This window comes from Mus pahari, chromosome 12, assembly GCF_900095145.1.
Source record: "Mus pahari chromosome 12, PAHARI_EIJ_v1.1, whole genome shotgun sequence".
Taxonomy (NCBI): Eukaryota; Metazoa; Chordata; class Mammalia; order Rodentia; family Muridae; genus Mus; species Mus pahari.
In genome coordinates, this window is record NC_034601.1 from 32,982,370 (window position 1) to 32,995,684 (window position 13,315).

The window sequence follows — 13,315 nt, forward strand, 5'->3', positions numbered from 1 at the left end:
TCCTTCTTCCTTGTTTGCCTAGAAAAGAACTAAGCATTTGCTCTGTCTGCCTCCCTGACAGCTAGAGGTGTCCCCAGAACAGGTTTCTGAGAGACCTGTCTCAGAGGAGAAGAAAGGAGAGAGAGAGAGAGAGAGAGAGAGAGAGAGAGAGAGAGAGAGAGAGAGAGAGAGGCTGAGACTGTTGGCAAGTCCCTTTTATCTTCTCTCTGCCTTGAATATATGTAATGTCTGGTATGATAGCAGTCGGCTTATGATCAGTAAACTACATTTATTACACGGGGAGACTATAGCTCCTTCCATGTAAGGGTATACATTCAGGAGAAGAGGTCTCTTAAGGAAAACCCACGGGTACAAAAGTGAACAAACCTCTGAAGATTTGGTTACGATGCCTTCTTCTGCAGTAGAACATGTTCCAAGATATTGATTTTGTTTGGTCAATAGGAGTCCAAGGACGTTGCCTCTTTTCAACAAAAGCAAATCACAAGGCCAGGAATCTAGTCTTAGATGATGAAATATTGAACGGGGATAAAAAAAAAATGATATTAGGTTGAACTGAAGCATTGAATGGGCAATTTGGACACTACAAAAATATTGAGCTAAGAAATGAAGGAAACAAAAGAGATAAAAATAAGAGACTAAATAAAAAATATAAAGAATATGAAGAATCGGTCTAGGGGCCAAGTTCCTCTCTGAAAGGAGGGGGGAGGGAGAGAGGGAGGGAAACAGGAAAGGAAAGGGGGGAGGAGGGGGGAAGGGGAGAAAGAACTTATCACCAAGAAAGTGTAAAGGAAGGGCTTTCTGATTTGAGCAGAATGCCCTTTGGAAAGGGAGGGAATCCACAACCTCCCTGGATGGTCCTAGTTTGGTTTTCTGCTCCTCACTCTAACCCCTTGCCTCCCGAGCCTCAGACACAAGCATTCTGCTTCCTGGCAGCAGCATTTGAATCCCTGTGGCAGCGATCAGCAGATTGACTTCTGAGTCTTAGAACTTACCTATAGTTGCCAAACTGCACGGAAAGGGGCGTGGGGAGGGAGCTGCTCTGAGTCCTGGAATGTGGTGGGTGGGTGGGCGACCTGTCTCTCCCCTGCCTCACCCCTTTTCCTCCTGGTTTTCTTGGGTCTCTCTTCTCTCTCTCCCCACTCCTTCCCTTCCCCTCCCTCCCTCCCTCCCTCCCTCCCTCTCTCTTCTTTTTCCTCTTGAACTGACAGTGGTATGAGACTAAACCTTATCTTAGAGTATTGTAGATTTAGGGTCTAAGTTCTTTTCATCAGAGAAAAGTGACTGAGGCCTGTCCATAAACTGATTTCTTCTCTGGCTCAAAGATGTTTGGCAGAAGCACTGCTTTCCTCGTGAGGCTCACACTGTGTCCCCAGGGCAGTGAGACAGTTGAGCCCATTAAAGAAGTGTCCGAGGGGACCTAGAGAGAGGATCGGTTGGTAGCTGCAGGGCTGGCCCGAGCCTTCAGATCTGCTGTGACTTAGAAGGGCCTCTAGGCAGCGCTAGAGAGCAGGGTGAAGCAACTGTAAGAAAAGAAGCTTGTATACACACACACACACACACACACACACACACACACACACACACACACGCAGGCTGTCAGGAAATGCCTGGGTGTATCTGATGCCAAGGGCTGAGGTCATCGCCAGCCATCAGCCAACCCCTGCTTCTGCGACCTGAGCGTGACCCCACCCCCCAACTCCCACCCACCACCCTTCCATTCCATTCCGAAAGGGAAAATTCCCGAGGACATTTGTTAGTCCTGCCCAGCGTCCACAACACACTTAGGATTTGTCCCCTTTATCTAGGGACCACAAGACTGGAGAATTGTACAGAAAAGCTTCCTTCATTTATTCAGGTATCCTTTGGTCACATCTTAGCCACTGTGGACATGTGGTAAAGCCCCGGGTCCTTCACCTCCTTAAGTCTCGTAGGGAGTATTCATAAGAAGAATTACAATGTGCATTGAATGCTTTGGAAGCCTCCCCAGACTTTCCTAAAACTCGTGGCCCCTTCACATCAAAGGAGCACTGGAGGACAGCCTTGAGAGAGCAGCAAGCAGATGGGAGGAGATAAAGCAAAAAAATGAGAACTCCCAATAGTGGGAGGCGCTCCAAGGGAGGAATATCCCTTTTCATCTTATTATTTTAAAAAATATTTTATTTGTGTGTAGGTGCATATGCATATGTATATTGCATGGGTGTATGATGTGTGTGCATGCCATGGGCATAGATGTAGACCAGAGGGCAACTCAAAGGAGAAGTTAGTTCTCTTCTTCCAATATGGGGGTCTCTGGGATTGAACCCAGGTCACCAGGCCTAGCAGCAAGCAGCCTTAACCACTGTGCCATCTTGCCTGCCCACTCTTTGCTAAAGTTAACTTTATTTGTATTTTATTTTATGTGTATGAATGTTTTGCCTGCACGTATGTCTTTGTACCAGGTGCATTATTAGTGCCCACAGAGGCCAAAACAGAGTACAAGATCCCCTGGAACTGGACAGACAGCTGTGAGCCACCATTCCTATGCTGGGAACCAACCTGGGATCCCCTAGATCTCTCTGCAGCTCTGAGCTTCTATGAGCACGGCGTGGCCTGTCACAGATGACACTGTACTCCCACAGGAGTTCCTGTGGCTGCTCTAATAGGCACCAATGGCTTTGAGGAAAACAAATGTAGCTTGCAGTTCTGTAGGGCAAGTATCAAAAATGGGTCTTATTTGACTAAAACCAAGATATCAACAGACCTGCAATTTTTTTTTTTTTTCAGAAAAGGGCGGACTCCATTTCTCAACTATTTCAGCTTCTAAAGGCTACTTGCCTTCTTTAAGACCCTTCCTTCCTTTTCAGACCCAGCAATGGGGCATCGTAATGGCTGTCCTTCCTTCTCTTTCTTTCCGTCTTCTCTGGCCCTCCTCCCTCTCTACATCCCAGCTCCTCTCACTCTTGAGACAGGGTTTCTCTGTGTAGCCCTGACTGTCCTGGAACTCACAGAGATCTGCCTGCTTCTTCCTCACACGTGCTGAGATTAAAGGCGTGCACCACCACCAGGCTCCTTCTTCTCTCTTATATGGGCTCTTGTAATGACATTGGCTCCACCTGAATATTCCAGAATAATCGTTCCATCCCCAAGCCTTAACATCACCATCACAAAATTCTATTTGCCATCTTAGGTTACAGTCAACAAGTTCCAAGGGCCCAGAGACAAGGAAGAACTGTGCAGAGCTATAACCCCACTTATAGTATCCACATCACCCAGAGACCAGAAACAAAAAATGTGCTGGTCTTTTAGAGGAACTACCATCACCCTTGAGGATCGAGTAATGGATAACCCAGAAAACACAGAATCAAGTCTCAAGGACTGGGACCTTCAGAAGGGAGGGACCAAAAGCTGATCAGAGAGCTTTGGTCAAAGGGTAGTGTGGTTCCATCAGCTTAGGGGACATGAGCCCAAAGGTTCAATATGGCCTTATGCCTGTGTTGAGGCAATCCTTGCATCCCTGCAGAGATAGCCCCACAGGAGGTGCTGAGACAGAGGGTCAAAGGTCCCTATCTCTACCACTAGGGACCGTGTCCTTCACGTCAGTGGTACTCACTAGGTAGACACAGCGTCCCAAACTCTGCACCAGGCTCCTGTCTGAGAATGTTCTAGGTCACCTCTGTTATTATTATAAAAGTGTACCAGACCATGTTTCCCCAGATTGCTCCCCAAGGACAGTTTCTCGACCCCCAACAATCTGTCTCTTCATCAGTTAGATGAGAATCCGAGCTGTGGTAGTTTCAGTTACAGTTGTGGGTCTGTCAAAAGTGTTGTGTGACCTTGGAAAAGTCACACTCCTGTTCACTTACCCTGTCAGAATATATGGCCATGTGCCAGAGCTGACATTCTGGGGTTTTGTTTTTTGGGTTTTTTTAGATTGATTGATTGATTGATTGATGTGAATACACTGTAGCTGTCTTCAGACACACCAGAAGAGGGCATCAGATCCCATCTAGATGGTTGTAAGCCACCATGTATGTGGTTGCTGGGAATTTAACTCAGGACCTTTGGAAGAGCAGTCAGTGCCCCTAGCCACTGAGCAATCTCTCCGGACATTTTGTTTTTATCGACATAAGTTGGTTTCTATTTGCGCTTTGGTCATTAATCTGGCTTAGAAAAGCCTCCAATGATGAACTGTACACTCAATATCAAAAAACCCAGCACTCCTCAACAACTGAGTGATGACCTCAACAACTGAGTGATGACCAAGGTTAGCTTCATAGACACATTCATGTTTAGTCACCTCCCAATGAGAGCTTTAGAATACCATTCTAGGCATGTCCTTCCTCCTGTTTCTTTTGACACTTTAACAACAGAGAGGGTGTTCTGTATCATGTTCCGTCTTATCCTCGGACACGTTTAAAGCACGAAACCTGAACGTTCTCCGTGTTTTCTGTCACAGCAATCGATGAATGCTACAGAGGAAATGGCATTTTGGGGAATAAACAGCTTGTGCCTGAGTGTGTTGGTGACTATGTCATTCCTTGGTATTTATGAAAAAGAGCAAGGGGAAGTGACTCTGGGTGTGTAATTAAATAAATAACATGTGTTCTTCTTTACTAACAGCTGAAGCAATGGAAGGCATTTGAAGGAGAAAACCAAACAATGAGACACATGGCCAAATACTTCAGCACGCCCAGCAAAAGCTTCCATGGCCAGTTCGATGCGGACCAGAGCTGCCACTTGAGGGATGAGAAGAGCTGCATGGAGAGACTCCTAACGGAAGTAAGCCACACCTTGCCTAGCAGGCTCCCTGTAGGGATCTTCAGCCATGTGAGAGCTATCCCACATGACCTTGCAGTCCAGCATGCCCTCGTGATCCCTCGTGTTCTCATGACCCCCCCCACGCCCTTGTGACTCCACACGTTCCTTTTGCCAACATTCTCTGCCCCAGTCACTCTTCTCCTTTCCCCAACAGCAAGTGAGCCCTCACCATCACCCCAGTGTCCCTCGCCCATCCCACTCCTGCAACAGACAGGTGAAGACCAGTCACAGCGTTACACGCTGCTGAGCAAGCCTGACTCGCTTCCTGACCTTATGGAGTTCACCATCGAGCAGAACAAAAGGCTATCGATTAAGTAAACATTTAATTTAACCCGTGATGGATAGGAGGGGCTGGAGATGCAGGTCAACCAATAGAATACTTCCCTAGTGTGCACCAAGGCACCATAGGTACCCCAGCCCTTCTTTATTCTGTACTTGAATCAGAATAAAGAGGGCCAATCAGAATTGGCCCTCTCCCAGACAAGCATAATGTGGGCTTGAGTCAAGCATGTGGAAAAACATGAGAACTGTGCTCCACAAGAAGGCAGCACAGGGCCCAGGTGAATGAATTAATAAGTACACATTATATATATAAATAGGCTGCTAGCAGAATACTGGCTTCCAGGCAGCTAGGATGAGGGTCTTAAAGCCCATCCCACACCTCACAATAGTGCCACTCCCAGGGCCAGTACACAGCAAGCATATCCAAACCATCATACTGAGTTTGTATCTTAGTTAGGGTTTTACTGCTGTGAACAGACACCATGACTAAGGCAACTCTTATAAGGACAACATTGAATTGGGGCTGGCTTACAGGCTCAGAGGTTCAGTCCATTATCATCAAGGCAGGAACATGGCAGCATCCAGGCAGGCATGGCACAGGAGGAGCCGAGAGTTCTACATCTTCATCTGAAGGCTGCTAGCAGAATACTGGCTTCCAGGCAGCTAGGATGAGGGTCTTAATGCCCATGCCCACAGTGACATACCTACCCCAACACGGCCATACCTCACAATAGTGCCACTCCCAGGGTCAGGCATATCTAAACCATCACACTGAGTTTGTGCTATTAGGGAAACCAATTTTGGTTTTTTTTTTGTTTTTTTTTGTTGTTTTGTTTTTTTGTTTTGTTTTGTTTTGTTTTGTTTTTGGATAGAGGGACTGTGTCCTGGGCATGAATGGCCCTATGAGAGAGTAGTGAGGGGGAAACCTTTGAAGCATCTAGACGAAGGGTCAAACCTGGCCCACACCCCTGGGCCTTGCTTTTGTACCTGCCTCCCTCCCTTCCCCCCCCCCCCAATATACTCTTCACTCTGGGTCTTCTTTATCCATCAGAGGAAAACAAAAACAAAAACAAAAACCTCCCCCTCCCTTTTTTTCACCATTTATTAAACATTCTGGACATTATTTCAAAGCCAGATTTCTGTGCACCTGGCAGGGGAGTAGCCCTGCCTCTGGTGCTCTGTAAAATCTTTAGAGAAACGTTTTCCCTAACAAACAGAAGGCCTGAAACTTGGCTAGAACCAGCAGGATGGTTTTCATTTACAATCAGCTAACACTGGAACAGCCGAACAGACTGGAACGGACTCTTTAGCCTTATGGTAATTATTTGAGCAGCTTATTGTACTCTGCCATGCTACCCTGTTTCCCACGCTGTGGCTGAATGTGCTCTTTCCAAAAGAAACCTCGAGTCCGCGGGGCAAAAGCCCTTAGCAGGCTGAAGTACGTACGCAGCAAAAAAGGTGCCTCTGTTGCCCTGGCTGTGCCTGAGCATCTTGGCTTGAGCAGACCTGAGAGCCAGCAGCTAATCCTGGTTTGCTCTGCATCCTGAGAGCCAGCCCTGTCCTTCCTTACATAGGACAGTGTCTGTCCAGCCAGGGTTTGGGCTGAGCTCACTGAACCCCCTTTGCAATTCCCAAGATCTGACAGCCCAGTTTCTCATTTGTTTTGTTTTTTTTGTTTTTGTTTTTTTCTTGTTTTTGTTTTTGAGACAGTTATCTATGTAGCCCAGGCTGCAGTCAAACTATGATCCTCTGGCCTCAGTTCCCCAAGTTCTAGGATTATAGGCGTGCACCTTCACAACCAGCTTTTCTCACTCTTGATTTCTTGCTCTGAACGTGGTTAAAAACAGCATCAGCCAGGCCGGGCGTGGTGGCGCACGCCTTTAATCCCAGTACTTGGGAGGCAGAGGCAGGCGAATTTCTGAGTCCGAGGCCATCCTGGTCTATGGAGTGAGTTCCGGGACAGCCAGGGCTACACAGAGAAACCCTGTCTCCAAAAAAGAACAGCATCAACCAATGACCTCCCACTGTGGACAGACTGTCCCCTTCGGCTGATGACCACAGTCCCTTCAGTGGTCTGTAGCAGTTCTATCATCTCCTTTTCCTCCTGGTACTAGAGAAGTAGCCTGTGCCCTCTTCAATATACCTTTGACATTTTGCTGCCCGCCAGGGATCAAAATAATGATTTAAAAATTCCTTTCAAAGCTGCTGCCCCAGGAGGTCGGAGTTTGGACTGCCGTGGCAGGACCTCACACCGTGCCTCTAATTAACAGGGAGCCACAGGGAAGAGTCTCCCTTCCTTTTGTGGACGAAGGGAAATTGACTGTTTCTGTGGACGTTTCTAGATCTGTAGTCAGCCAACTTCAGGTGTTTGCCTAGCTTGAAGAAGGGTATCCGTTCAGTCTGGAGGTTCGTACGATTTTCCTATACTCAGAGCCCTTTGTAGACAAGGCATAAGGAAACAGAAATCCTGTTTTACCCCTAGAGCAACTGTGGGTTGCAACCCGCATGGGGTCACGTATCAGATATTTACATTATGACTCGTAACGGTAGCAAAATTATAGTTAGAATGTCGTAAAAATAAATAATAATAATTTTACACTGGGGGTGTGTGTGTCACCGCAACCTGAGGAACTGTACTAAAGGGTGGCAGCCTTAGGAGGTTTGAGAGCCACTGCTGTAAAGCATGGCCATAGCTATGGCTTTATCCTGCTTGCTGAGACTGACATAAGGACATTCAGGGTGGGTTTCAGGAGTGGGTGTCAAGGAAAGAAGAAAGGGGTCAAGTCCCTACTGAGAAGCCATCATGGCTAGTTACTCTGTGAGGTCCCTAAAGACATCTGACACATCTCTCATGGCAATAGGAACCTGAGGGTCCCCTGTCACTCATGGACTCTGTTCAAGGCTCCACTATGCAATTACAGCAAGCCTACCACGCCTCAGGAGGGAGAGGGAGACCTGGCAGGTTGGAACACCGCTGAAAGTCCCTTCCACCTGCTTCACTCTCCCTCCCATTCTGATGCTAATGAAGGTGACTGAGTAAACCTGGGAAAGCAGAAGAGCCAGCACCAGCGACCACCACCTCCTGACTTTCCCCAGGGACAGGGCACTCTCAGGGTCACTGCAAGTGTATTGGAAGGTTTCACTCACGACCCCTTAAGTAATCATTTCTTACCAGGTGTAGCGGCCCGTGCTTGAGATACCAAAACAGGAGGATTGCCACGAATCTGAGGCCACCTTATCCCTGCCCCTCTGAGTTGAGCATAGAACTTTCCAAAGGAAGTCTGGGCTAGGCAGCTCACTGTCAAGCTCCACCAAGGCAAGAGTGCAGGCGTGCCCAGACACCCACCACCGGCTCACACCCACATGTACTTTCTGCCCCACAGTTGGGACAGGCACGATTCTGCAGCTGTCACCTGTCTGCCCTCTGGGGCACAGCTTGTTTATCCACTGACTAACTTCTGCACAGAAGGATGACATCTCCATAGCAGAACTGCCCCAGCCTCTTTCATTCTCTGGACTGCAGTGGAGAACTACTTAATCAAACTGTCTGCTTCAAGCTTCTAAGTAATTATTTTTTCAGATTATCACTTATTTTGAAATTAATGGGACTCACTGTGATATTTCCACACATGCGCACAACATGCATTGGTTGATCTTAGCTCCCCATACCCTCATCTTATGTCTCTCTCCACTATCTCCCACTTCCTAATGGTCCCCTTTCTGCTTTTAGGTTATTGCTGTTTTGTTTTGGTTTTTAATCTACACATGAGAAAAAAAAAACATGTAACCCATTTTTCTGCAAATGATGGAATTTCATTCTTCTTCATAGATGAATAATCTCTATTGATCTATTGATATATAGTGTATTTTCTTCACTAGATCATCTGTTGATGGGCACCTCAACTTGTTCTATCTTTTTGATTCATAGACAGTGCTCTAACAAACATGGACTGAAAGATAGCTCTTCATGCTGATTTCATTTCCATTGTCTACTCAGGATGGAGATAGCTGGATCACATTTTTTAGTTTTTTGAAAAATCTCCGTGCTGATTTCCATAGTGGCTGAACTGATTCCATCCCCACCGGCGTTGGATAATGGCTCTGCGCTTTCCATACCCTCACCTGCATTTTTAGTTACAGACATCCCAACTAGATAAGATAGATTCTCATGTGATTTTGATTTTTTTTGTTATTTCCCTTATGGCTAAAGATGTCAAGCATCTTTGTGTACATTTATCAACCACTTGTATTTCTTCTTTGAGAAGTCCCTATTTAGATCATCTGCCCATTCTAAAGTTGGAGTTCTTAAATCTGTACTGTACTGTTGAGGTTTTTCTTTTTTTCTTTTCTTTTCTTTTTCTTTTCTTTTTTTTTTTCTCTTTATATATTCTGTACATTGATCCTCTGTAGATGAATTGATAACAAGCATCTTCTCTGATTCTGTTGGTCACTTTGCTGCGCCAATTGTCTTCTATACTGTCCAGTAGACTTGTACTTTGATGTAATACCACTTGCCGTTCTTGCTTTTATTTCGTGTTAAGCTACAACAATCCTGGTACAAACACACACTTTTTTTAAGAGCTATTGATAGCCAGTTGGTTGCTTAGGCCAACACACCAGGGGCCCTGCCACTTCCTGGATGAAGTGTTAAAACCAACTTGGGAGTCTCATGAGTTCTTCTTAGTTTCAGGATGAATGGTTGTCCCAGGAATTTCTGCCTTTCTTCTCCCTACCCTTTCCCTGTTCCAGGCTGTTTCACAAGAAGCAAAATGTTTGTTTTCTCGTTGGTCCTCCCTGGAGATGAGCTTCTGGTTCATTCGTGGTTTGCCCAAGTGTGAGAAACCGGAGTTAGATAATCCCCAACACTACTCGGACTGATGTCCCACAGAAGAACCTGACCCTCTGGGGACTGGGAAAGATGAGATACGGTGCTGCTACCAGCAAGTCTTGAGGCTCCATCACCTTTATCCTCACAGAGAGCAGTACAGGGTCTAGGGCTGGGAAGGGGAGAGGGAGCCTGTAAATCTTAGAGCCTTTCCTGGTTACCTCATATCAGTTACTGTGCTAAACACATGGCATGTAGCATTTCACCTGGCACAAGTCCCGCTTCCGAGCTCGAAGCCACCAACTAGCCCACTGGAAGAGCTGGGATGTAAGCCAGGGTCTCCAGTGCCACAACTCTCCACCACGAAACGCTTTAGGCAACCCTAAGCAGCATCTTTTGTTAATGGTCTTGCTCTTCTTCCGCAGAAAAACGCAGTAATTGAAAGCCTGCAAGAGCAAGTGAGCAACGCCAAGGAAAAGCTGGTGAAGCTGATGTCTGCCGAGTGCACCTATGACTCCCCAGAGTGGGCTGTCCCAGATGCGGCCTCTGCCCGTGGGCTGGCACTTCCGGGACCTTCAGAATGCCCTGCTGCTTCTGAGAATGAGAACAGAGCAGCTGCTGGGGACACCCTACACGCCCCAGCGGCCTCCAAGCACGTGCAAGGCCCTGGGGCATCGAGAAGGGACACCAGTCCCTCCCCAGCCCAACAGGACAACATGCCTGTAAAACAGTATTGTGATCCTTTGGACTCCGGTTGCAGCCAGAAGCCAAAGGCTGGACAAAGCGAGGGTCCCGAAAGAGGAGACCAGGAACCCATGACCCCCAGCCAGCGTTCAATGGCAGACGGAGTGGCCTGTGAACCCCAAAAGCCCAGACAGAACTCAGAGGTGCTCCCAGAGAGGCTACCTCGGGTCAGCTCAGTAGTCAGAGAGAAGCTTCAAGAAGTTCTACAAGAGCTGGACCTGGGCTCCGAGGCTCCCCTTTCCCCACTACCCTGTCCCCAGCAGCTCTGGAAGAGTACCACTTCGCGCAGCCCCCAGAAGCTGTCCCCATCTAAACTGGGTTTCAGCCCGTACGTGGTGAGGAGGAGACGGGCGGCCCAGCGCGCTCGCTCCCACATCCCTGGCTCTGTGGGTCTCAATGTGGGGCATCAATCAAATAGTACCGTTTCTAGTGCACCAAGCGGGCTTATTGTACAGAACAGAGACAGCCCCAGACTAGACCACCACAATGCAAGGTCCAAGGTACCAAGATCCTCTTCTGTAAAACCATCACCACTCTTGGAACCTCACCGGAAACAGGGTACCCTGGAGGGCAGCAAACAATGCGAGACCAAGCCTCAAGAGGCCAGAGCATGTGAAGTAGCTTTTCCCTGCCAACCTTCTGCTTCTGCCCAGGCACAAAGTCCCGCCGCCCCACGCCTACCCTCCTCACCAGCTCTGCCCAGGCAGCGTCAGCCTCGACCCCGACTGTCCCCTGGCTGTCCTTCCTTGTCTTCTGGGTGCTACAACCTTGACAGTGAGTCCAGCAGCTCGGATGAGTTCTTCTGCCGCTGCCACAGGCCCTACTGTGAAATCTGCTTCCAGAGCTCTTTGGACTCCAATGACAGTGACACTTCAGACAGTGACCTTGAGCGGGCTTCAGGATTGGCCTCCTGGGAAAAGCTGTGGGCCCACTCCAAGCCCGTTGTGAACTTCAAAGATGACTTGAAGCCCACGCTAGTGTGAAAAGTGGCAAGGTGGGCTGGCCACAGAGGTCAGTCTGGGTCGCCACAGAACCAGGGATCATGGGAGGAGAGCTAGCTCTCATTCTTTGGGGACCAGATCAGCACCATGCCGTGGCCAGCCTCAACTGTGTTCCAGCTGTGCTCTTTCTTACTCTAAAAGGGCGATCGTTACCCACCCTGTTACTACCTCAGCATTACTGAGCAGCTCTAGTGAGGGATTATAGCATAACTCCTTCAACTGAAGGTGCTAAATGAGAGGTAGACTTGTCCATTCAGCTCAGCCTACTCTTTATGATCTTCTGGATGTATACCAAGTAGCTATGGATGGATGGACCGAAAGATGAAGAGATAGATTTTTGCAGAACCACTGTGAGCCACCAAACTAGCCTTACAGTGAACAGACCTGTAGGTAGATGAGCCTACACCTTTGTCCCTCCAACTCATAGGAAGGGCATCTTGCTTTCTGCTGAAGGCTCTAAGCCTGCACTGTGTCAGGGTTTCAGCTTCCGGTTCAAGTTGCCTCAGCACTCCTGACCCCACTTCTTGTCCACATACCATCCTGCACCTCACACACCGTGACCCCCGACATAATTTCCTAACGTATTCCCATAAGCTTCTCAGATGGTTCTCCTGGGCCCAGTAGTGTCTGGAGCCTGCTCCCTGCTCTCTCCCAGCTGCACAATGTTCTACTTGTACACATAGTCTGTGCCGGGACACTTTCTGATCAAAAGGTAGTTTTGGTGCTATTGAGGTTACATGACCACCAAAGATCCATAAACCTAGAAAGAAAATAGGGAAGTAGGAAGAAATAAAGGGCCGGGTGTGGTAGCACACACCTTTAATCCCAGCACTCAGGAGCAGAGGCTGGCAGATCTCTTTGAGTTTGAGACCAACCTGGTCTACATAAAGAGTTCCAGACAACCAGGGCTATGTAAAGAGATCCTGTCTCAATAATAGTAATATGATTATGATGATGATGATGATGATGATGATATAATAATAATACAAGAAGACAAGAAAGAAAGGAAGGGCTGGTGAGATGGCTCAGTGGGTAAGAGCACCCGACTGCTCTTCCAAAGGTCCGGAGTTCAAATCCCAGCAACCACATGGTGGCTCACAACCATCCGTAACAAGATCTGACACCCTCTTCTGGAGTGTCTGAAGACAGCTACAGTGTACTTACATATAATAAATAAATAAATCTTTAAAAAAAAGGAAAGAAAGAAAGAAAGAAAGAAAGAAAGAAAGAAAGAAAGAAAGAAAGAAAGAAAGAAAGAAAGAAAGAAAAACAGAAACAGATTGTGAACATTTCACCAGTGTCTGGCTCGGTACTTGGCAATACCAAATTTCAGTGGCTCCTAATGATAACCCATTGAAGTAGACACTCTTATCTATACAGCTAGGGACCACAGGGTTTAGAGAAATGAGGTGACTTCCCCAATACCATACTGCTCCAAAGTGACTAGTGGAGAATTTTCACATGCTGCTGAAACTGAGGTTGGTGGGTCTCCCCAGGGATACGTCTCTTTAGTCGTTCTTCTGGAAGTGACAGGCACTGAACCAAGGTAGGGTGAGCTGGTAAGATGTCCCTCAAGGACAAAACCAAATTCTTTACCCCTCCTTCCCACTGTGGGGGCACACCTGCAGTTCCAGGGGAGCTAGGAACTTGGTCAAGAGTGAGCTCC

General features: G+C 47.6%; 1 protein-coding gene across 1 annotated transcript in view; it reads left to right on the top strand.

Moving 5' to 3' along the window:
- The window catches only part of Gpr156 (G protein-coupled receptor 156), a 56,394-nt gene extending 44,763 nt beyond the window's left edge, over positions 1-11,631 (top strand). The window contains exons 8-9 of the mRNA XM_021209891.1: positions 4,600-4,758; positions 10,330-11,631. Coding sequence (XP_021065550.1) covers positions 4,600-4,758; positions 10,330-11,631 — 1,461 coding nt within the window. The remainder of the gene's footprint in view (positions 1-4,599; positions 4,759-10,329) is intronic.
- The last annotated feature ends 1,684 nt before the right edge of the window (positions 11,632-13,315 follow it).